Consider the following 21,694-nt stretch of genomic DNA (forward strand, 5'->3'; position numbering starts at 1 on the left):
TAATAACACCAATACAGGTGCTTGTTAGGTTCATAGGTTGGTTAAGGCAAAATAATAATAAAGAGGAGGCAATCACACATCATTTATATTATGTACAATAGCAACACATGACTTCAAATAAATTAAAACTTCTTTTGCTCCTAAAATTTACCTGTTGGACTGCAGCTTGAAAATAACAAATTTCTTAGCAGTTCTTGCACATCTGTTATCTGTGACTTTAAGGTTTTGGGGGAAGACATGCAGTATCAAATGCAGTGCCCATAATAGGTATATACACTTACTAATCTACAGTAGTAATAGTCACCTTATTGTTAAAAAGGTGACATATATATAATGAAGAACATAAATTATTTTTGTGAAGATCAGTAACATTTAAAATTCAGACTTTTAAGTATTTTCTAGAAAAGTCAGGGTTTAATGTCAACCTAATTTTTTTGATCCTAGTCCTCCCTCTGTAGTGCTGTTTCAATCATTATCCCACAGCACCGCTAAATGCTGTGTTTTGTTTTGCAGAGTCCTGTCCTCCAGTATCTTTATTACCTTGCACAAATACCCATTGCCATGTCTCCACTTAGTAACAACAGCCTGTTCTTGGAGTACTCCAAAAATCCACTAAGGGAATTTCTCCATAAGGGACTGCATGTCTCTCTCTCCACAGATGATCCTATGCAGTTTCATTACACAAAGGTAAGAGCTGCAGAAAGCATTGGCTTGAATTTGGTCACAGTACCACACAGGTCCAGAGTGACATGAAAGCTGTTTTGTATCAATGCTTAGGATATAATGTCATGTCTTTCAGTCACTTAATTCATTCTTCTCCCTCATTCTCAGTCAACTACTCACTGTTAGGCTTCAGAGGGAAATGTGTGACTTCCTAATTATGTTTCTTTTGTACTCCTGCCTCTCCAGTGTTGGCTGTTGAAATGTAGAATGAAGGATGAGGCTGAAGGGAGGCTTGAGCCTTCATAAACAATCCTCTAGAGTGCCAGGGAAGTCCAGTTTCCTTACTAACAAATCTGGGGAAGTACATTACAAAAACATGATGTGGAATCTCAAGATGGCATGTGAGCTGTTTGCTCACTGCACTGGAACAGAAGGGTGGCCTGGCAGGACAGACGTGCCTGGTTGCTGGTTCTGATGCCCTCACTTTGTGCCTGGCACTGGCCCGGGCAGTGCTGTGCCTGGGAGCGGCCCGTGCCTCGTTTGCTGTGTGTCCCAAGGACAGGCTGGGCTCTGCTGTGCTGCACCCGGGCTGGCTGCTGGCCCGGACCTGTCTCTGCTGGACAAGGCTGTGGGGCTGTCCCACAGCACCAGCCCAGACCCACACTAGGGGGAAGGGCCTTGCTGGCACCGTCCCGACAGCCAGACCTGGCATGGAAGGGCAGAGAGAGAAACTGCCCTGCTGCCTGTCCATGGGCATATCAGGGAAGATTTATCACCAGGTCCTCCAAGGTGTTTATATACCCTGGGGTCTCCTTGGGAATTGCCTAATTAGGATCTCAACTGCAGGCTGCAGTTTCTTAGACTAAGATAACTGAATGCCTAGTGCCTATTAATTAATTATTTAACAGAAGTCCTTGGGAAATTTGAAATAAACAGTTCTGTTCATAATAATTGTGATGTTAAAGTTTTTAACTTCTAATTTATCATAACTGTCTAAAGAGCATGTATAAATTCCTTAATTGGTAATAAGTATATATCCCTATTTATATCTTATTTACATATAATTTAATATTAAATGTATTTTGGTGCTACAGGAAGCTCTCATGGAAGAATATGCTATTGCAGCCCAGGTGTGGAAACTGAGTACCTGTGACTTGTGTGAAATAGCAAGAAACAGCGTCCTACAGAGTGGATTGTCAGATAAGGTAATTGTGGCTGGAAAACCTGTGAATGTTAGGGCAAGTTGGAACTGTGAAGTCAATAGTCTGAACACTGAATTGCAGGTACTTGTATGATCTATTTATGCACATCCCTATCCTTCTTTCCAGAAATATTCACAAACTATCTGCTTTGCAGTCTTACATTACAAGTCAAGTATTAGTGTTACTTTTCCCCTTTAGCTTTGTTCTGGAATTCTCAAAACATGTAGAGAGACCAGATCCCTGTTTATACTCAGTTCTCTCTCCAGTTCCAAAATTGTAATTATTTGGATGATATCCTTTTGCCAGTAATTTTATGCATCATGTCTTGCATTAAGTAAAAACAAACTGCCTGTCATAAGCAACACAGATATTCTGGTTTAGATAAGCAGTCAGATTAGTGTAAATTCCCTTTTGGCTTTAAAATTCTATACAGCCAGGCCTTTCTCTAGGACTTAATTTAGAATATCCTCTCTTCTGTCACATTTTGAACATTTCTCTCAAGGAGCTGGCATTTGAAGGGGCTTTAGATGTATATTCTGTTGTTTCTTCGAGTATTCCCTACTGTCAACTACTCATTTTCTCTTCTGCAACATGTAACTAACAAAAGAAACCGAAGCTTCTTTTTGACCTCTCACATGAAAGATGAAGCTGTGAAGGCTAAATACTAGCACAGAGGGTTTTAGCAAGCCAGACTGAATGCGCTTCTGAGTGATTATATGTATAAACTTTGGCCTTAAAATCTCCAAAACTGGTTAAGACTGGAGTAGAGTTCAATGGCCAGCTGGTTGAAGTTGCTCTTGTCCCTTGTACTGGAGTCATTTAACTAACACTCATTTCTGCAATAAATCAAAGCAGTCGAACTGACTCTGCATTTCATCCTGTTCACAGGAAAAACAGAAATTCTTAGGGGTGAATTATTGTAAAGAAGGGCCTGAGGGAAATGACATTCGAAAGACAAATGTTGCGCAGATCCGGATGGCCTTCAGGTATGAGACACTGTGCAATGAACTCAGTTTCCTGTCTGATGCCATGAGAACAGAAGAGATTTCTACTCTGTCAAAGTAGTTACTCAGAGAAACCTGAACATTTCACCCCTAAGCAGGATAAGATGCTAATTAACATCAAGTCATCTGTCTTTGATGCTACCAAGACAGAGCTGAACAGTACAGAGAAAAAGGGAGTACTGTGGAAGGTAAACAGCATTTGCTGACATCCTTTACTGCATTATTCTCATTGCAAAGGTTTCAGTTTCTACGAACATTAGGCTTTTTTAAATTGCTGTAAATATTAAATGCCAACTTAGAATCATGTAATATTTGTTTCATGCTGTCTTAACTGTACCCTGTATTGTAGCTTGGGAAACGAGAGAACATCCACAGTGCATCTGGGACACGCACCTGAGGGTCCCACAGATGCTGACAGTACACACCCACCTGGCTTTGTCCTGCAAGGCTCAGTACCAATTATGGTATTTAGCACTTCTAAGTTTAATCCTCTATCATTAACAATTTGTCTGGGGTGCATAATTTTGAGGCTACCTTTTCATTCTGGACGGTGTTTCTGACACAGTTTTTAACTTAATGTTTCAGCAATTATACTGGAAAACAAGGAAAACCAAAATCAGGTAGTCTTGTTCAGTGACTAATTAATTACTTCCTGTGATGTAGGATGTCAGACAAGAACAACAGATGAATGCTTTTTAATCTAGCCAGTACAAAACATGGTGTCAAAATCACTATTGTACACTGTAATGAGCCTAATTGTATCATGGAAATTTTGCCTTGAAAGTTGACACATTTTTTATTGCTTTGTAATGGGAATATGTGGATATGCCAGTTCAAAATACTTAGAAATTTATGCAGATAATTTTGGTTGCATGTAAAGAGAATTTTTTTACTTGAAAAAAGGAAGTGTTCTTATGAATCAGTGGTAGAAATGCCAGACCTGGGTTCTGGTCCTACTTCTGATGTATTTTTACACATTTGTTTTAGTCTGTATTTTAGTCGATTACAGCAGAATAGGAAGTCAAGCTATCTATTTATACAGAAGTTAGCCCACTTGAAATCTCTCATTTTAAATCATGTTATGTTAAACTATTTATTTATGATGGAGTAGTTAGTAAAATACAGCTACTGGAATATTTATCCCTTTCAGTCTTTTTTCTGTTTGATCATCCTTAAAAAACAGTACTATTCATTCAGAAAGGATTAAAGGTAATAACATGATGGCATCTCTGCATTGTAGAAGCTGCACGTACTTTCACACCAAAACAGACTCGAGGCCGGGGCAGCAAAGGGTGTGGGAGCCTGTGAGTCTGACATTGCCCTACTCAGTTCAGAGGCCTGCAGTCCCTAAGGTATGACCTTGAGCCTGTGGTGAGAGACCTGGCTCCCTAATGTACCACCAGCATTCAGAGTTAATGCATACAAAACAAATATAGCCAATCAAGCCTCACTCCACCTAGAACTGTGCATGTTGTACTGCATCCCACATCTTGTGCCACTGGTATTTCCTAGGCCAGGCCCTTTTCCTGGACTTAGCCACCTACGTCCTTCCTTTCAAGAGCTGATCAGGTCTCACTTTCCCCTGTAAATGCAGCCAGGAGTGGCCATGGGGACACCACTGCTACCAAATGGCTCCTTAATGGCATAAAGGTAAAAATGCATTGAAGACACTTCCTCTCCTCAGGGTGATACCTACAAGGATGCATTATTCATGTACCTGCTGTCCTGTATGGTGATTGCAGGGAAATGGCACTAAAGTAAAGGGAAGGAGGAATTCCTTATCTCCTCCTGTAGCTGTGCAGCCCTGCAAGAGCCCCATAAGGGACAGATAAACGTAATGACTGCTCTGAGGGAGACTGAGACACAGGAGCAGAGTTCTGGCCCTCCAGTCACCATCACAGTTAGCCAGTATGAGAATAAAGTTGTCCCAAGTTCTCAGTCAGCAGTGCCTGTTGGCCTCACTGTTAGAAACTTCAGCAGCTCATATAATGCAGTCTCAGGATTGGTGAGTGTAATTTTCTTTGGATGAAGGCTGAAAATGTGGTTTAAGCATTTTAGCTGCATAAAATGCAGATGTCTTGTTTTCATCAGTACAAGTTCCTAATAAATTTTTATCAAGATAATTTGCTTGGGAAAAGTTTCGGTTTCCAGGCTAAATATTTTATCCCTGGTTGGAATTTCAATTGTAAGTATTTCCATCTGGCAAACATTGGTTTACTTGGGTTGTTTCACCTGAAGATCACTATCAGTGCTGCTTTTGTTGTCACTTACATTTCTTGGTATTATACCAAATTTGTGTATGTTTAATACCTTTTCATCTTTCCTAACCTCAGACACATCAGGTTCTAATAGGCCCATAGCTCTTATTAAAAGAAAACTGGATTTGAATATTCAGTTAATGGTCAGTAATTGGGATTTTGACAATAACCACAATAACACAGAAGTGGTCATGACAAGTTCTCCTTTCTGTGCTTCCTTGTGTGCTGCTTTGAAGGATAAATTGAGCTAAGAGTATTCTGGGGAAACAAAGCAACATCCTTACAAGCTTCCACTACTGCATCTCTTCTGGTCATCTTTAATTAGGCAAACGTTACCGATTCCCAAGTTCAGTTCTTAATCTTTGCCTTCTTTTGTTTTTCTTAAAGTAGCATTTTTGCACTCATGGGAGGCTGTTCAAAATAGCCTTGTGGACTCAGGCTGTGGCTGGAGTGAAGGGTAGACCCAGTGTCAGTCAGTGCTGTACACGCTGACTCGAGTGCAGGACAGGGCATGGCCCAATCCTCCCAACAGAGCTGACATGCAAACCTGGTTAGAACACAGTGTGCTTTACTCAAACTGAAAGGGATGGGAAGAACATCACTGTAGGTGGTGAATGGGGTGAATATTGCTTCAGAATGGAATAGCCTATTTTATTTCAGTAGGGGTAAGACCTCAAACATTATTCAAGACTTCCTTAAATCTGTTGGCTTAGAGCAAACATTTTATACTTTAACCTGAAATGGTTAATTATGGTTATTTGATGTTTACAACCTACCTACCTGAACACTTTCTAGTGATCCTTAAAGCATTTGGCTGTGCTACTGGATAAGAGTTTTTTTTCCCCTCACCCCATAGTCACTTTATCTTCTCATATCATTGTTCTTGTGTGGCTAAACCTTTCTGTTCTCTTTGCCTAGTTAAAATGCAAGTCTTGAAAAGGTGTCTGTAAAAACTGGTTCTTCTTTCTGTGCCTGGGTTAAATGATGTTTGTCTTTTGCCTCTTGTGGAAGCATTAAAGTAATGAATTGTAAAAAAATATGGTTATGATTTTCATTTGTGTTCCTCTCAAAAAAACCCCTGGAGTTCCTCAAAATCTCCACATTGAAGCGGAACTGAAAACCTATGCAATTAAACTGTTAGCAGTGCAGAAGACTAACCTAAAATAGAGGACTACCCCAGCATGAAAACCCCAGTGGAAAGAAAAAATATCATAAGCAATGTTTAGAAGGAGCTAAAAGAGTAGCTGAATTAAAGCTGTTACTGAAAACCAGTTGTTCAGACTTGGCATAAAGTTCTGCAGGTGAAATTGCATTGTTGTCCCCCTGTCTCTTGGTGCTGGCCCTGGTCCTCTGATCATCCAAACTGGGCACCAGGGTAGGGCAACCAGCAGCTCTTCTGATCCTACAGCGTTTTCTGGGAGTGAAAACACCTAATTTGGGAACAGGAAAGCCATTCTGACACTCACAACTGAAACAGTTTAAGCAGCCCTGTGATTTTGTGAGTACCCTTACTCGCTTTATCTGACAAAACACAAGTAAGAAGCCAACAAAGGACAGATTTAAATAAATAGACAACATAGATATCCTGCTACAGTCGCAATGACTTTGGAGGAAAAGTTTAACACAAACTACTTCAGTAAAAAACGTAATAGAGCTTTTCAGATGAAAATTAAAATAACATCTCTTTCACTATACAAACCCTTTATTTCTGTACCTGAGCAGCACTAGTGAAGCACAGAACAGGCTCCCCTGTAACTGAAGAATGTGCATTTCTCCCTCCTGCCTCTCCAGGCACATGAACCAGTGTTACCCAGCAGGACAACAGTTCATAACAGTGAGACACCAGTCCTTCATTAATCAGACACCATGTCTAACAGGTACTGTCTCACATCAAAAAATACTTTTTGGAGGTCTGTTCCTGAAGGGAAGTTCTAGCCAGGTGGGGGTTGGTCTCTTCTCCCAGGCACTCAGCAATAGGACAAGGGGGCACGGGCTCAAGCTCTGCCAGAGGAAATTTAAGTTGGAGATCAGAAAAAAATTATTTTCAGAGAGAGTAATCAGGCATTGGAATGGGCTGCCCAGAGAAGGGTGGATTCACCATCCCTGGAGGTTTTTAAAGAGGTTGGACATGGCACTGAGTGCCATGATCTGGTAAATGGACTGGAGCTGGACCAAGGGTTGGACTTGATGATCTCGGAGGTCTTTTCCAACCCAATCGATTCTATGACTCTATTCTATGATAACGGGGTCAGAACCTCACCAGCATGGAAGCATAGTGCCAGCCCCCTGTCTTCTTCCACACACAAATTCCAAAGGCTGGGTTTCCAACTAATTTAGGGGTACCTCCAAAAAGCACCTTGCATTTTTCACTAGCAGTTTGAACCAAATAAGAGTGCTCCTTTAATCACCTATTGGATCACTTTCTTCATTCCAGCAGACACACGCTGTGCAAAGTTCTTCCCAAGTTCACAAAACTGTTACTTTTTTTAATATTAGACCTACAAACCCTATGCCCCATGTTTAATAGCTGGATCTTGTTCAGTTAGTGAGGGAAGCAGTGTGTAATCAAACATCTGTGCTGTCACATCCCTCACAGATGTCACATTCACTGGGACACAGCTGCTTCCCAGCCAAGTGTTACTGGGGATTGCACACTGGAGATAGTGGAAAAACACAGCGTCCCATTCAGGGTAATTTCCGCAAGACATCGCAAGGGGAAAAGGATTTTCAGTCTTTAAAGAATATTGCCATATGGTAAATTCTAGGCCTTAGAACCAAACACCTAAAGAAGTAAGAGTTAACAAAAATTCAGTTTTGAAATTACTAATCTTTGAGACACATTCATAAGAAAGCAGAATTCCCTTCACCCCCTTAAAACACGTGAGGATAAAACCTTTGGTAAATTATCTTCAAGAATGATTTAACAACAGAAAAATAATTACAGTAGTATTACCCACAATGAAATTACTTCCATTACAGAGTGTGTGTTAGTGGATACAAAATTAAAGAATTATGTATATGCAGTGTCAAGGATTAAGGGCAGCCAGGTTAACATACAGCACCTACTTACATCAAACATCTTTAAGGCTGAGGGGGGCTCTTCTTCCAGGATTTAGCAGGACACAAAGGACCACTGCTCAATGTTCCTTCTAAAAACAATGCACTTGGCATATGCAGCTACACAGGGGTGGAATTTAACAGTTCAGTTCAAACCTATAGCACAGAGATCTCACTGGTTGCCTTGGTGTCCAGAACTGGAGAGTATGGATGAGAAAACTTTTCTAATTATATATAAAATTCTATTTAAAGGAAAGATATGGAAGTTAAATATACGATTTTCACTAAAAAAAGAAACATGCACATTACATTGCCTGAACTTGAAACCTAGTAAATCTAAACATTTGCTCATTGCCCAAGTACACCTACCTCCTGGTGTGCCTGTCAAATAGTCATTTTTCCAGTTTTATTTCCTGATCTGGTAATGAATTCCTTTCTCATTTCTCACTTGGCTTTGAAAGATCCAAACAGGTATGCCAAGTAACTAGACAGAGAAAACAGTTACATTGATTACATATTTCAGTTCTTATTTAAAAACAGGGAAAAATGTAGGAGAAAAAATATTCCAAACCTTAGCATTCTTAAGCTTTAAAATACCATCTGAAACATGATGAAATAACTCAGGGAAAAAGTATATCAGACCTCTCTAAAAATAAAAATAAAATTTTTTTCCCTAAAGGAACCTGCCCAATATTGTCCTTTCAAGAATTAAGAATTGTTTGGTGCTCCCATCCCTGCAGAATGTTCCAATGTGTTTGTGTGCTCCTGGAGAATCAGACCGAGTCTTTACTGCAGAGCTGCGTTCAGCTACCTCGGTAATATCCCCCTGCAAAGTCTGAGAGAGCTCTGACCCACAATGCCATACTTTTAACCACACCACCAGTACAAGGTATTTGCACTGGCGTTAAAACTCAGTTTTCAGACTTCAGTAGTAAGAAAGCCAAGAGATTCCCTAAGCTGGAAAGAACTCTGACATTTCTTCCAAAGTAACTTTATTGCACAATTCATACACAAAGTTTAAAGTAGTGGAATGTCCTTAGCTATTAATACGATCTCTAGTGTTTAAATTACAATTTCACATTGAACCTGTAAGAAATGTTCACTTAACACAGGAAAGTTAATTTGTTCTAATGCCCTTCACCAACAGCTATTCATAGTAATTCACATTTTCAAGGTCTGACACTCATGGCCATGTCTATGCCAATGGGAGTCCTTTTCCAGAATTGTTTGCTTAATGTGGCATTTCAGAGTAAGTAGTACCAACCAATACCAAATTACTAATTTTTCAGTGTTAATATATCTATTTTTCCATATAACATACAGTACATATATTTTACAAGGCACACATTACAGTACCTACATCACAGCAGTGTCAATTACAGCAACTTAATTTAAAAAAGCTGTACAGAATACAAAGTTTACTTTTTCACTATTTAAATAATTTTTGCATTAGTTTATATTGTAATCACAAATGTCATTATGCTGCAATTAACAACCTCTTTGCATCATTATAAAATTACATTTTAAGAAGTTGATGTAAGTTTTCAGCAGAAAGTCAACTTATAAAATCTCAGTTCAGAAGTATAATTATTGAAATACTTGAAAAATAAAGTTAGCTTGAAGCTTTCATTTAGATGTTCTTTTTGTTCCAGTGATATAAAAAGTTTAAAAAATTCAAAGGTTGTTTGAAGTTCTGAACATGGATTAATGCAAGGTCAAAAAGCAAGAAGAAACCAAACTGGTGTGTGATCAGGAATATTTGCAAATGATTTAGTGGAAAATCTTGGGCCATTAACAATTTTCAGCCCAAACAATAACTGTCTTTATGCAACCAAACACTTCATACATGTTCTAAAGAATATCTCATTGCTATCAATGGCTTAAAAAAGAAAGAAAAAAAAAAGAGTTCTAAGCTATATACACTCCTAAATGGATTTTTCCATAGTCAAATACAGATTTACACACTAAGCCATACTGGCTTTCAGATAACAGACACAGGAAGAGTACATTGCTTATCTGTCTTAAAGTCTATGACAAATTTGACAACTGTGCCATAAGCCAAGCTCAAACAGGTGCCATATGCTATGCACGTTCTTTAACAAACTATAATAGAGAGATTCTCACAATGTAATTAAATTACTGTGTAGCCAATTAAGAAAAATCACTTACATGTGTGCATATGCCTTTTAGTCCAGAACCTGTCTATGACAAAAGGCTGTACCTTATGGCATCACTGAATTTTAACAAGCATGATAAGTAAAAATGCAGTCTTACAGTAAGCAAGATTTATGCTGATATTCCCTCAAATGCTACACTTGAGTATTTTAACTTGAGGCTACTGAGTAAGAAAAATTAGTATTTGTTAATATATATTAAAAAACATTCATTAATTCTCTACAGTGGTGGTTCACTTCCCTAAGACTATTTATGCAGAAGTCTTAAGATGGGTTTCCTGAATACTAACAATTATAAACTGCCTAAACTTAGCTCTTTAAAGATTTTATTCTGCTAAAGTACCACTGCACTCCAGCTGTGATATCCCTTTTCCCAAGGTTTCACATGCACACCTCACTTGCAAGCAACATTACTGTTGACATTCCTCTCTGCTACATAAAAGCATATTGCACTTGTAGATATAAAGCACAGCACCCTTAGATTATCACCTTGTAACTCTTCGTATACCTTGTAACTCTGATTTCATCACTTCAAACACTCAAGAGGAGCAGATAAAACCACAGCATCAGACTAAACTACACCTTAATTGCTAATTCAAATAAAGGCATTCTCTTCAGACATGCCCAATATTTAGAAGTAATTTTGGCTGTTATTTATCAAAAATTATAGAGAAACTGATATACTGTTTTTAGGATTGTATATGACACTGTTTAATGTTTCCAAGCTAATAAGACTATGCTAAACATCACATAAAAAATATTCTAGGAGATAAGTCTTGTTAGAAGAATAAGGGGAAGTGCACAGGTACATTTACAGAGCTGCCTACACTCTCCAAAACAGATTTTAAATTATTAATGCAAACTGTCATAACAGATCAGATTGAAATAAGTATCTGTAAACACTAAAAGCAGCAATAACTGACTACTGAAGAAGAGGCAGAGGGACATCTTCAAGTTTCAGCAGTAAAATTTCAGATCAATAATCACTAGTGCTAACTCATCATCGTTATTGACATCTGTTGTGAAGCTACCAGGGACTGCTTTCAAGGGCCAGAACTGTGAGGTCAAGCCCTCTGCCGTGGTTCATCTCTGCAGCAGCACACACTGTGATGTTCAAACAGCAGTCAGCAGTTGTGGTTGTGCTGTTACAAATTGCTTCATCTAGTAGCTGGACTGTTAATGTCAAAAGAGTTTACTGAAAGTACAGTTTAATAATTAAGATTGCACACACACAGACTTGCTCATACACCCAGTTTTAAAGGAGCAGCGTAGATTCACAGCAGCCAAGAGGAGAAGTAAAAGACAGCCTTGTGGAAGAACGGCAACAGGAGGTAAAAACAGACGTTCATGAAAATGAAAGCTTCAAGTGGTTCTGCTCTGCCCAGCCTGGCAGTGTCAGGGTCTGTGGGGCTGGCCCGCCTCGTCCACCATGTTCAGTATGTAAGTGGCGACATCGTCCTCCGTAGGTGCATCTGAGACCACCCAGGAATCCCCCGCCCCGGCCACCTGCCGCCGGCAGACAGGACAGTTCCTGTGACGATCACTCCTGTTAGGAAGTCAGAGACATGAGTACTTCTCACTGATGGTGTCTTCCTGGCCAAAAAAAGGCCAAAAGAGCCCCAAAACAGACAAACAAAACTCAAACAGAAACCAAAAACCAAGCCAGTGAGAACTTCAAGAATGATGAGGTTAACTGGATTAGGCCACCTGTATTTTTTTGTTTAATAACTTTCTCTTTATGAGGAAGACTGGCCAACAATTCTGAATGGAGTCCATTCCAGTGAAAACCTGGAATCATGTTCCTCTTAATCTTTTGCTCAGGTTAAACAGAATGTGTCTAGCTACCTGTCCTGAAAGTTTAAATGGAAATCCAGAGTCCAAATTAATTCCTTCTATCTTCAGATATTCAGAAATATCTTCAGTACTTCAGAAACCAGTCCCCATAAGCTTCCTAGATAAAGAGGAGGACCCCTTTTAAAACTAAACTTCACTAAGGTTTAGAACTGGTCCCTCAGGGTCCCATCCCCCTCCACCAACTCAGGGCTCCCAAACAACTATGCTTCTGAGCTGGGAGCTCCATTATATGCCTAAATTAAGAAGAGATGAACCTTAAAAATTGCCTACCAAAAAAAGAAATGTGTAACTGGAACTTAGTTAGGAATGCAGCTGATTCAATAGCCAAAACAGTGCATGATCCACTCTCCATCACAGTCGTTAAACTAAGCCCTGTCTTGCTGGTGGATGTTACAATGTTTTCCCAGAAGAGAAAGATGACTCGTATTCTGAGACCCAGTGATTTTTACTACAGTGTTGACTTGTGGGAGCATGGTGTTGTAAGAGTAACTTTGCTAAGTCTTCTTTGAAAAGCCATGAGACAAATTCTTATGCATAAATATATGTAAAATAATTTGCATTAACCAGCCAAAAAAGGGCCTTTAACAGAGCATATCTGTACCCCTAACGCCAGACAGCCAGAACACCTCGCATGCCTGTGTGGCCAGGGAAGAGCTCCACTCCTCCACAGAGCAATGTCTCTCTCTGTTTTCCAACTGGTGTATCAGAGAGACCCAGAAGCTGAAAAGTTGTTCACTTTACTATGAAGCTGAACATACATTCTAGGATATGTTATACATCAATTTGAAGGTGCTGTCAGTGAGAAGAAACATTTTTCTGGAAAACTCTGATGTATTTAAATCAGTAAATTATATTATTTGAGGTCAAAGCATAATATATGGAAAGAATCCCTCTGCTGGTTATTTCCCACAAAAGTGGTAGACAGGCCAACTTGTTTTCATATTTGCAGTCTTACAAGTTTCAAATGAGATTTTGTGATGCATAACACACCAGCATCCACATATACTGTCTTCTTTAGTTTTTGAACAAGAATAAAATAATTCAATTTTAGAAGAATAAAAAGGCCTAAGAAATTACACAACGAAAGCTGAAGAGCACTTTCACATCTCTTTTTTCCAAAATGAAATTCTTTGTAAGGTTTAAAAATCCTGCTTTCCTTCTGCTGTGGCCTGATTTTAGCCAGGCTTGTTATATATCATATGTACATTACCTTGGAAACATCTCAGACATTAAATTGTGTGGGAACTAAGGAATCTGTCAGATCAAACTGAAACATGTCAGATAGCCAGTACATAATACAAAATAATTAATATCCTTCCATATGTATTACCATTTATCGATGCATTTCTGGCAGAAACTGTGAGCACACGGCAAGATTAAATCAGCACGCCCATCCATGCAGATGCAACACTCCTCTTCATCTGTCAGCTGCTTAACCCTGCAGAAAAGAAGACACTATTTTCTTCCAGATGTTTTACATTTATGCCCCAGTAACTACACTAGTTAGTACATTTTTCATAATGGTTAGCGATGGACAGGAAGGAACACCTGTGCTAGTAATTTGTGAATGGACTAGTTATGTCAGCCCAGCCTATGCCAGCAGACACAGCCTCCAGCTACCAGCAAACCACAGTGTGTGAGCTAAACTAAGCTGGAATATGCATTTATCTTTTTGTGTCAGGTGTTGCAAAAGGGTTCTGTAAATCCTTTTTCGTATCAACAAGGAAGTGTGAGGAGTTGTAACTGTTCCATATCACATGACTGGGCAAAGGAACAGAATTGCTGTTTACATTAAAGGCGGGAGAACCTGCCTTCCTTTCACAGTGTGTCACGCTGCACTGCCTCATAAGGAACTTTGCCAAACTCCTGTGTGCTGGGTTACATCCTGGGCAGGAACACGCATGTCAAAGAGGATCCCTTCCAGAACTCACGCTCACTGATTTCACATGCCACCAAAATGCCACCAGCTGAGCTGCTCATCACACTGACAAGGCTGGGTTTAGTTTGCAATACACTCATTCAGACTGGGAATCTCAAGTGGACTGTTACCACAACTTTCCCAGTTAAGCTCCTACATGTTCCCGTTGAACAGTAGATCACTCGCTGAGACAGACACTATCATTTTATCTGTCTTAATTTAAACAACAAAGTAAGTGATCTGAAATGCTTGGGTCTTTGAAAAATCCTGATTTGGGAATCCCTTTTTTGACTTGAGGCACAAAGATAGCATTCTATAAAGAAACAGCATTCCATCTTAGTGACTCTTGGCATCCAGGGAACTTGTCAAATACAGCAGCATCTTTAACTGAACACATTAGCCAGCTAATGCACAGCAGTCAACATGCTTCCAGTAGGTCCTTGGGGTATCCTTTTCAATTTGCTTTTTGAGAACTTACTTTAAAATGACAGGAGAATTTTTTACAGATGGTGATTAGCATACAGTGAGGACAACACTTTCCAAAAAATCTATCTTTTGAGTAGTATACCATGTTCTTTGGGCCTGTCCCCTTTCATTTCCCTCCCCATGCAACTCTGAGTACTAACCTTTGATAGCACTTAAATTTTTGAGATCTGCTGGTGTGTACATACAAGCTGTTACACAAGCCCTAATTATAAAGCTTCTGCAAACTAAGGTTAGTCACAGCACTAAGTTCCTGAAGAAACAGTAAAATGAAAGAGTGACAGACAAAGGAAATGCTTGTCCCTTCATTACTAGGAAGCATAAACCACTTATGCATATTTTGGAATGCACTGAATAGGAAGTGGATGTTGTAGAGAAATGGGGTTATTATTCCAATAGAAGAACTAAGATAAGAATGAACCAGACAACATTTGCTATTTTTACAGTGGCAGCTGACTTTAGAGAGCTGAAAAACGTCTAAAGTTGCTAAGAATTTGGGCAAATGGTTGGTAATCACAGAAAAACAAACAGAAGATTTCCTTGGTGTAAAATACTTGAAGGTGCTTAAGCCTGTATTCTTCTTAATGACTTGAAAAACTTGGATAAGACACAAGCTCACTAAATTGCACCATATGAGCAAAGTACACTGTGTTGTTATTTGTCACTAATGCTACCTCCTCAAGTGATGAAGTTTACAAACATGAAGGGTGCTCATCTGCCCCATCTCAAAGTCTGAAAATTGAAAAAGAAACTCATACAGAAAACCTTTTATCTTACTCATTGACTTTAGCAATATATGTAGTTGTTCCACATAAGTATTTGGGGTCTATTTGGTTTGTTTGTTTGTTTCCAGTACAACCTTAAGAAAGAACAGGAAAATATCCTTTCCCAAACATGTCCCCAATTTACCACTTAATTCCAGCATCTGAATAACTTAGAACAGCCAGTAATTTAAGACTATTTGTTCCAAAACAAGAGAAACGGGAAATTAAATTAAATTAAATGAAAACAGTAACATTCTGCAACCCAGTGACCTAGAAAAACCAGTGGGCTCTGTCTGTGGAGTGACAGCTGACCCCTTTGGCATTCCAACAGCTCAAGCGTGACACTCACTCTTTAAATTCAAATACCTGGTACCAGCTCTTCACTGGTTAATACAGAGAACTATTTCATTTATTACTTTTTCTTGTAAAACCTAACTCTACCTCAATTAAAACTGACTTAGAACTCTAAATTAATTCAGGAAGTGAAAAGTAAGGAATTACTGGTAGCAACACTTCCACACAGGGAAAGGGTGACAGGCTTACTGTTGTGTTCAGTTTGAACTGAAGTTATTGCAGGTGTTGACCTCAGTCTTTTGTTTTTCCTCTGGTTAACAAAGCACAATGTCAACATGTGTGAGACAGTTCACATTTTTCCAGTCTTACCAGTTAAATTATTACCATAATTGATGAGTTTCTAGTGGCAACAGATGGGAACTTTCACATGCCAAAACGTAAGAGGAAGAGAAAGTTTAAGTAGAACAATAACAAAATGTGTTTAAACAAACACTGTCAACCCCCCTAGCTTTGTGGCTGTAGCTGATTCCGTCTCCTCCTGTTTCCTTATTCAGGAGATTCAACATACACCAGATGTATAATAGAACGGATCACTAAAGGCTTGTTCTGAAGCTCAGGTATGGCAGCACCAAAAGCATTTTACCCAAGGACACTGCAGATCCCCCGGTACAAGAGAAGGTGTCTGTTCATGTCTGAGGTGATACAAAGCCTGCAGCTCCCAGGAGCAAGCAGTTCTGATCATTAGGCATTGGTAGTTCAGGTTTCAAACACAACTTCCAAAATACTGATGTTGTAACTGTGGTCAGAAGCTAAAGGATACCCAAATACCTTCCCATCCACAAGCTGGCCTGACACGATGACAGAGACATCAAACTCTCAGAAGCTTCTTCAGAAGTATCACTCTGTGCAAGAACTCCTGCTGCTTGACTGGTGATGTCTTTATAAAGTTGAACGAACTGATATAAGTTCAAGATTCTGGAAGCTTCCACGATGCCACTTGTTTTATTTATCTTAAGATACAAGAATTGTTTACAATTACTGATCAAATTTTAACTTGCTATTGCTCACAATGTTTTCAATGCACTGCAGTTAGGGCAGTAGCCACCTTCCTGAGTGTCCACACCATGTTAGCAAGTTGCAGTCTGCTTCAGCAGGGGTTAAGACATGCACACACAGTTACTGCAGCACGAGGAATGCCATGGACAGGACCACATTTTTAGGACAAAGCTTGTGCCATCACTATTCAAATGGATTAAGTTGTGAGTAGGGACCTAGAAAACTGGACTAAATTTAGAACTAAGAACAGAATAATTAGTAATTTGATACTGGAACATAAAATGTTCTACAATGATGACTGCCTTAATGAAGACTAGGAGGAAACAGAAAATTACAGTCTGTTAGTTTCAAACAAAGTTTGAGCGCTGGCTTAGTTAACCTGAGCGCTGGCTCAGGTTAACGTTGCTCAGTAGATGCAGAACCATTTAGGGACAATACTTGGCAGGATACAGAGGGGAAAAATCTCATTAGAAAGAGTAAACTTCCTAAGTTTGTGTCATGGTCTTCCTCCCAAGTTAAACATTTAACTTTTAGATTGGTTTTCTAAGGAATCACACCATATACAGCAACACCAGCTCACCTAATAATGCCTGGAATTGCTGACTTAACTTTTACTACTATCAAACTGCACACTTCACAAATCATCTGAATCTGCAACCAAAGGGCTGTGCGAGCTCCACTGGAAGAAACCATTCCTTTAAACTTAGTTATGAAAATACTTTCGTTAATGTGCTTTTTGGAGAAACTTATAATTTAGACTTAATTTATCTCCAACAGCATCCTTGAATACATCATCCATATCAAAACACATGTAGCAGGTGGTGGATTTTATCAGTAAAAGCGACAGCACAAGAACAACCAAATTAAAATTTTCAAACTTACTTTAGTACAGATGATCCGAACGATCACCTTCCAGAAAGCAGAAGTATCAGAACCAGGTTGCACTTCAAATAACAGATGTTTTTCTTGTCCAGAAGCCAATTTTGCAGTACTGAAATAAAGCAACATCAGTTTTACACCATGTGATAGACTGCAAAGATCAGCAGCCTCAGCCAGAGTGGGATTATTTACTCTTCACCCCTCTGCTCTCTATCCTTATAGAGATTTTGGCAATACTGCCCACATATCAAAGCAGAGAGTAACAACCTTCTTAGCATGTCATTAAATATAAAATACACAATCCATTTCAGTTTCAATTACACAGCAAATTTCAGAAAATGATGTGCAAGTCTTTTGATCCAGCATCAGCAAGCAAGTGTACTTTATAGACATTTTAATTTATATATGCTCTCACTGTTTATTACAGTAACCATATAATCTTGTGTTCAATCTAAAAAGGTTATTTCCTCCCCGTCTAAGTAAAAAAAAACCAGCCTGTGAGTGCCAACATATGCAGATGAGGTGTATTTTTGTTAGTATCTATTAATAATGATGCAGTCAGGTGGAAGTGTCAGGTGGCCTGAGAGTTTTGGGTTTGTTTGGGACACAATGGTCTATTCCCTAAGAACCAGAACAAGCTGTATTACACTCAGCCTTAACTAAATACCGTAAAGGAAAAAACACTTGAATTTTGGAGTTAATTATACTGATACATGCCTAGATTCTCAAGCAAAATATCAAACAGTGTTCTCCAAAATCTATTTATAATGTCTACCCAGAAGACAGCTATCTATTCTTGAAGGTCATTCACAAAAGTATGACACTCTACAAGACAATTTCTAAACAGAACACAAATTCATGTTTCAGTTAAAGATCAAACATTACAAAGTCCTTATTTAGTGTGTGCGTGTTTCCACTTCATTATTTTATAACATAAATACAAGGTAAAAATGACAACTCTGCTTTTTTGTTTCTTTTTACCAACACTGTACCAGTCAAACAAGAAGCAGGCCATGAGAAAACCTACTTATGCAGCCTCTGGTTTGGGATTATCAAGGCCACTGGTTCTGAACAGTGAGACACGGCTCACCCTTAATGAGGAACAGCCTTTGCATGCCCACAGAGGTGGCAGAGGGGGTCACAAGCAGGTGTGTCTCGGGTGTCACCCTCCCTGTGCTCCTTTGCATGCCCACAGAGGTGGCAGAGGGGGTCACAAGCAGGTGTGTCTCGGGTGTCATCCTCCTTTGCACGTCCACAGAGGTGGCAGAGGGGGTCACAAACAGGTTTGTCTCGGGTGTCACCCTCCTTGTGCTGCTGTGCTATCCTTACAAGGCTCCTACTGTTAGTTCCTACCCAAATCCACGGGCAGAGAGGAAGCAGCACTGCATCTTTAGGTGGACGATGGAACACTAGCAAAGAGGTGCTGCTAAGTATCTATCTCTTGTGAGCTTCTTCATGAGAGCAGTGCTTGCTGGAAGAAGAGCATTGCAGGAAAGAGAATTTAAGAAGGAGAAATGGCTTTGGTTTTGAAGTATAATTACAACCATTATAGAAACTTCAAGACCTGGAGGAAACACTTCAAAACCACATGGCCAGTTCTGGCTTAGCCAGCACAGAACAATATATTGCATACGAGGTTTCCCTAAAACATGAAAAAAAGAGAAAGAAACAAAGTAAGGCTTACATATCATTAAGTTCAGCTACTCTTCCCAGAAACTCTTCATAGGTTAGGAAACCACTTTCTTGAACCAAAGAGGCGTGCTTTGCTACTTTTTCTGGCAACTTGTTAATTACAGTTTGTGTGTGGTTTGAAATTTGTTGACCCATGGTGAAGTTCTTCACCTCAGTTCTGTAGAAAGAAGTTCTCATTCACTTGCAGAGTCTCTGCTAAAAATATTTGAGAGAGTTACATTTGCGTGGTTTTGAGTGGCTACTCCCTCACTTTCTTTTAGTGTAAGAATGTAGCTACCCACCAACTAGTCTACAATAACTATTCTACAAGTCTCACAGCTTGAATAGCCATATCAGCAATGAAGCAAAACATGTGCAAGAGACCGGAATACGGCAGGAAAAACTTATGAAAAATGTCTATTTTTCTTATAACAATACTTATATTATTTACATTTTTCACACAGATTCAGCTCCAACACACATATATAAATACATCCAATGAAATGGAAAAAAAAAATCTTAAGATGACAATGGTAATTTATGACAATCTTTGTTTATCCTCAATATTTGTGCATGTGAATATCAGAATGTCGGCAAATAAGCACATCAATGTCTGCTTGTACAAAGACATGACATTATGGATGAGCTTTGTTACATCAAACTTACGTTGGCAGATCAAAAGAACTCCCACAGCATTCTGAAACTGGTAAGCCAAGGAATCCATGTCAGTACAAACCAACTTAGAAATCTCCCTATTTGCACAAAACACTCAACTTTAGGATGCATTAAAGGACTGACTTGCTCAAATGTCTCCAACTTATTTTACCTTTTTCCTTTACATTCCTATCTTTTCCTCCGAAAGTCTGGTAAGGATTTACCCTGTGCCTTCTGAGTCTTATCCATTTCCTGTCCTAGATCCCTCGGATCTGACTTTCCCCAAAATGTAAGACAAACCAGTGTCCACAGACAGGTGTGCACCACCTCGCTAACTGCAGCACATCCACCTGCACCTAAACACGGAGTAACCTGACAGGAGCTGCCTTACAAGCACCTTAGGAGAGACATCACAGAGGACCAGAACTTCCCCCTGCAGGTACGTGTAGGTGCACTTGGGCATAAACGCACCTGGGAACACAACCTACAGCTGCTGAGATCTGCCAGTGTGAGCTCCTGCCACAGCATTCTGTGAACTACTCTGGCATTTCTCAACACAGAATAAACTTCTCATTCATGGGTGGAGTTGTGACCGATTTCTGCTCCCAGACAGATGCGCTCCGTGTTCTCCCTCCCGGTAATGCCGCGGCCGCCTCCTGTCCCGCTCTCCGGGCCCTGTTCGCTGAGCACACGCCCAGCAGATCCATGCCAAGCGCCACCTCTCAACAGAACAGCCCGTCACTGCACGGACACCTCATCCCGACCTCCCTCCCGGGTTTGTGTTCCCGCGGGAGCAGTGCCCCGCCCAGACCACCACCTGTATCCCAGCACAGCAAAGTCTGGAGGAAGAAGACCTGCGAGGATGCCTGCAGGAGTGGATAGCAGGAGAAGGTTCTACCCCCAGACGGTGTTCGGGCACTGAACAAGCTCCCCAGGGCAGAGGTCACAGCACCAAGCCTGGCAGAGTTCAAGAAGAGTCTGGACAACACTCTCGAGCATATGGTGTGACTCTTGGGGTGTCCTGCGCAGGGCCAGGGGTTGGATTCGATGATCCCTAAGGGCCCCTTCCAGCTCAGCATGTTCTGTGATTCTACGAAACGTTCCCTGCTGTTTATCCTTCGGGATCCGACAAACACTGCGGCACCCGCAGACCCACCGGCCGCCCCGAGCGGCGCGGAGAGGCCCGGGCCAGCTCCTCAAAGCCCTTCACAGCCTGGGCCCGGCTCCTCAGACCTTCACAGCCCGGGCACTGCTCTTCACAGCTCCTCACGGTAACTCACAGATCCTCACAGCCCGGGCCCGGCCCCTCACGGCCCGGGCACGGCTCCTCACAGCCCCTCACAGCCCTGGCCGGCTCCTCACAGCCCGGGCACTGCTCTTCACAGCTCCTCATGGTAACTCACAGATCCTCACAGCCAGACCCGGCCCCTCACGGCCTGGGCCCGGCCCCTCACAGCTCCTCACGACCCCTCACGGCCCCTCACAGCTCCTCAGGGCCCGGGCACAGCCTCTCACAGTCCGAGTGCGCTCCGCCCACCCCCCTCGGCGCGGGCCCTCAGCCCGCCGGTGTCCCGGCCGCCCCGCCCAGCCCGGCCCGGCCCGGCCCTGCCCGCACCCCTGGCTCCCCCCGGGCCGTGCCGGGCGGTGCGGGGGGCGGTCCCGCGTGTCCCGCTCACCGCAGCGCCGGCACATCCCGCGGAGCCGCCGCCGCCCCAGGGGCTCCGCAGCGCCGCGGCCGCCACCGCGCTCTGCGCACGCGCGGG

At 41.0% G+C, this 21,694-nt stretch overlaps 2 protein-coding genes across 10 annotated transcripts in view; one reads left to right on the forward strand and one right to left on the reverse strand.

Annotated features, from left to right (window-relative positions):
- AMPD3 (adenosine monophosphate deaminase 3) overlaps nt 1-6,164 on the forward strand; it is a 32,345-nt gene extending 26,181 nt beyond the window's left edge. For both annotated transcript variants that reach the window (XM_071558960.1, XM_071558959.1), the window contains exons 13-15: nt 514-687; nt 1,758-1,868; nt 2,754-6,164. In XM_071558960.1, coding sequence (XP_071415061.1) covers nt 514-687; nt 1,758-1,868; nt 2,754-2,930 — 462 coding nt within the window. In that variant the 3' untranslated portion in view covers nt 2,931-6,164. The remainder of the gene's footprint in view (nt 1-513; nt 688-1,757; nt 1,869-2,753) is intronic.
- A 2,995-nt stretch (nt 6,165-9,159) lies between these two features.
- Nucleotides 9,160-21,694, reverse strand: RNF141 (ring finger protein 141). Of its 8 annotated transcripts, none has more exons than XM_071558965.1 (7): nt 21,608-21,694; nt 19,944-20,029; nt 19,291-19,490; nt 17,610-17,718; nt 16,500-16,681; nt 13,543-13,650; nt 9,160-11,904 (listed from the first exon to the last, which is right to left on the reverse strand). In XM_071558965.1, exons 3-7 carry the CDS (start codon nt 19,473-19,475, stop codon nt 11,754-11,756), a joined length of 735 nt encoding a protein of 244 aa, XP_071415066.1. In that variant the 5' UTR covers nt 19,476-19,490; nt 19,944-20,029; nt 21,608-21,694; the 3' UTR covers nt 9,160-11,753. The 8 variants fall into 8 exon arrangements, with proteins under 8 accessions (XP_071415066.1, XP_071415064.1, XP_071415068.1 ...); XM_071558963.1 differs by having other exon boundaries at nt 19,291-19,493; XM_071558967.1 differs by having other exon boundaries at nt 19,944-19,980; nt 21,608-21,692.

This window comes from Pithys albifrons, chromosome 6 (genome assembly GCF_047495875.1).
Source record: "Pithys albifrons albifrons isolate INPA30051 chromosome 6, PitAlb_v1, whole genome shotgun sequence".
Classification (NCBI taxonomy): domain Eukaryota; kingdom Metazoa; phylum Chordata; class Aves; order Passeriformes; family Thamnophilidae; genus Pithys; species Pithys albifrons.

Bases quoted from the DNA above. Each gene is read 5' to 3' on its own strand.
- RNF141 (XM_071558962.1), bottom strand. From the start codon at position 19,475: ATGAGAACTTCTTTCTACAGAACTGAGGTGAAGAACTTCACCATGGGT. The intron at 17,719-19,290 runs GTAAGCCTTACT...GCTTTATTTCAG, and splicing joins GTAGCTGAACTTAATGATAT to TACTGCAAAATTGGCTTCTG. The intron at 16,682-17,609 runs GTAAGTTTGAAA...TTGTATCTTAAG, and splicing joins TTCGGATCATCTGTACTAAA to ATAAATAAAACAAGTGGCAT.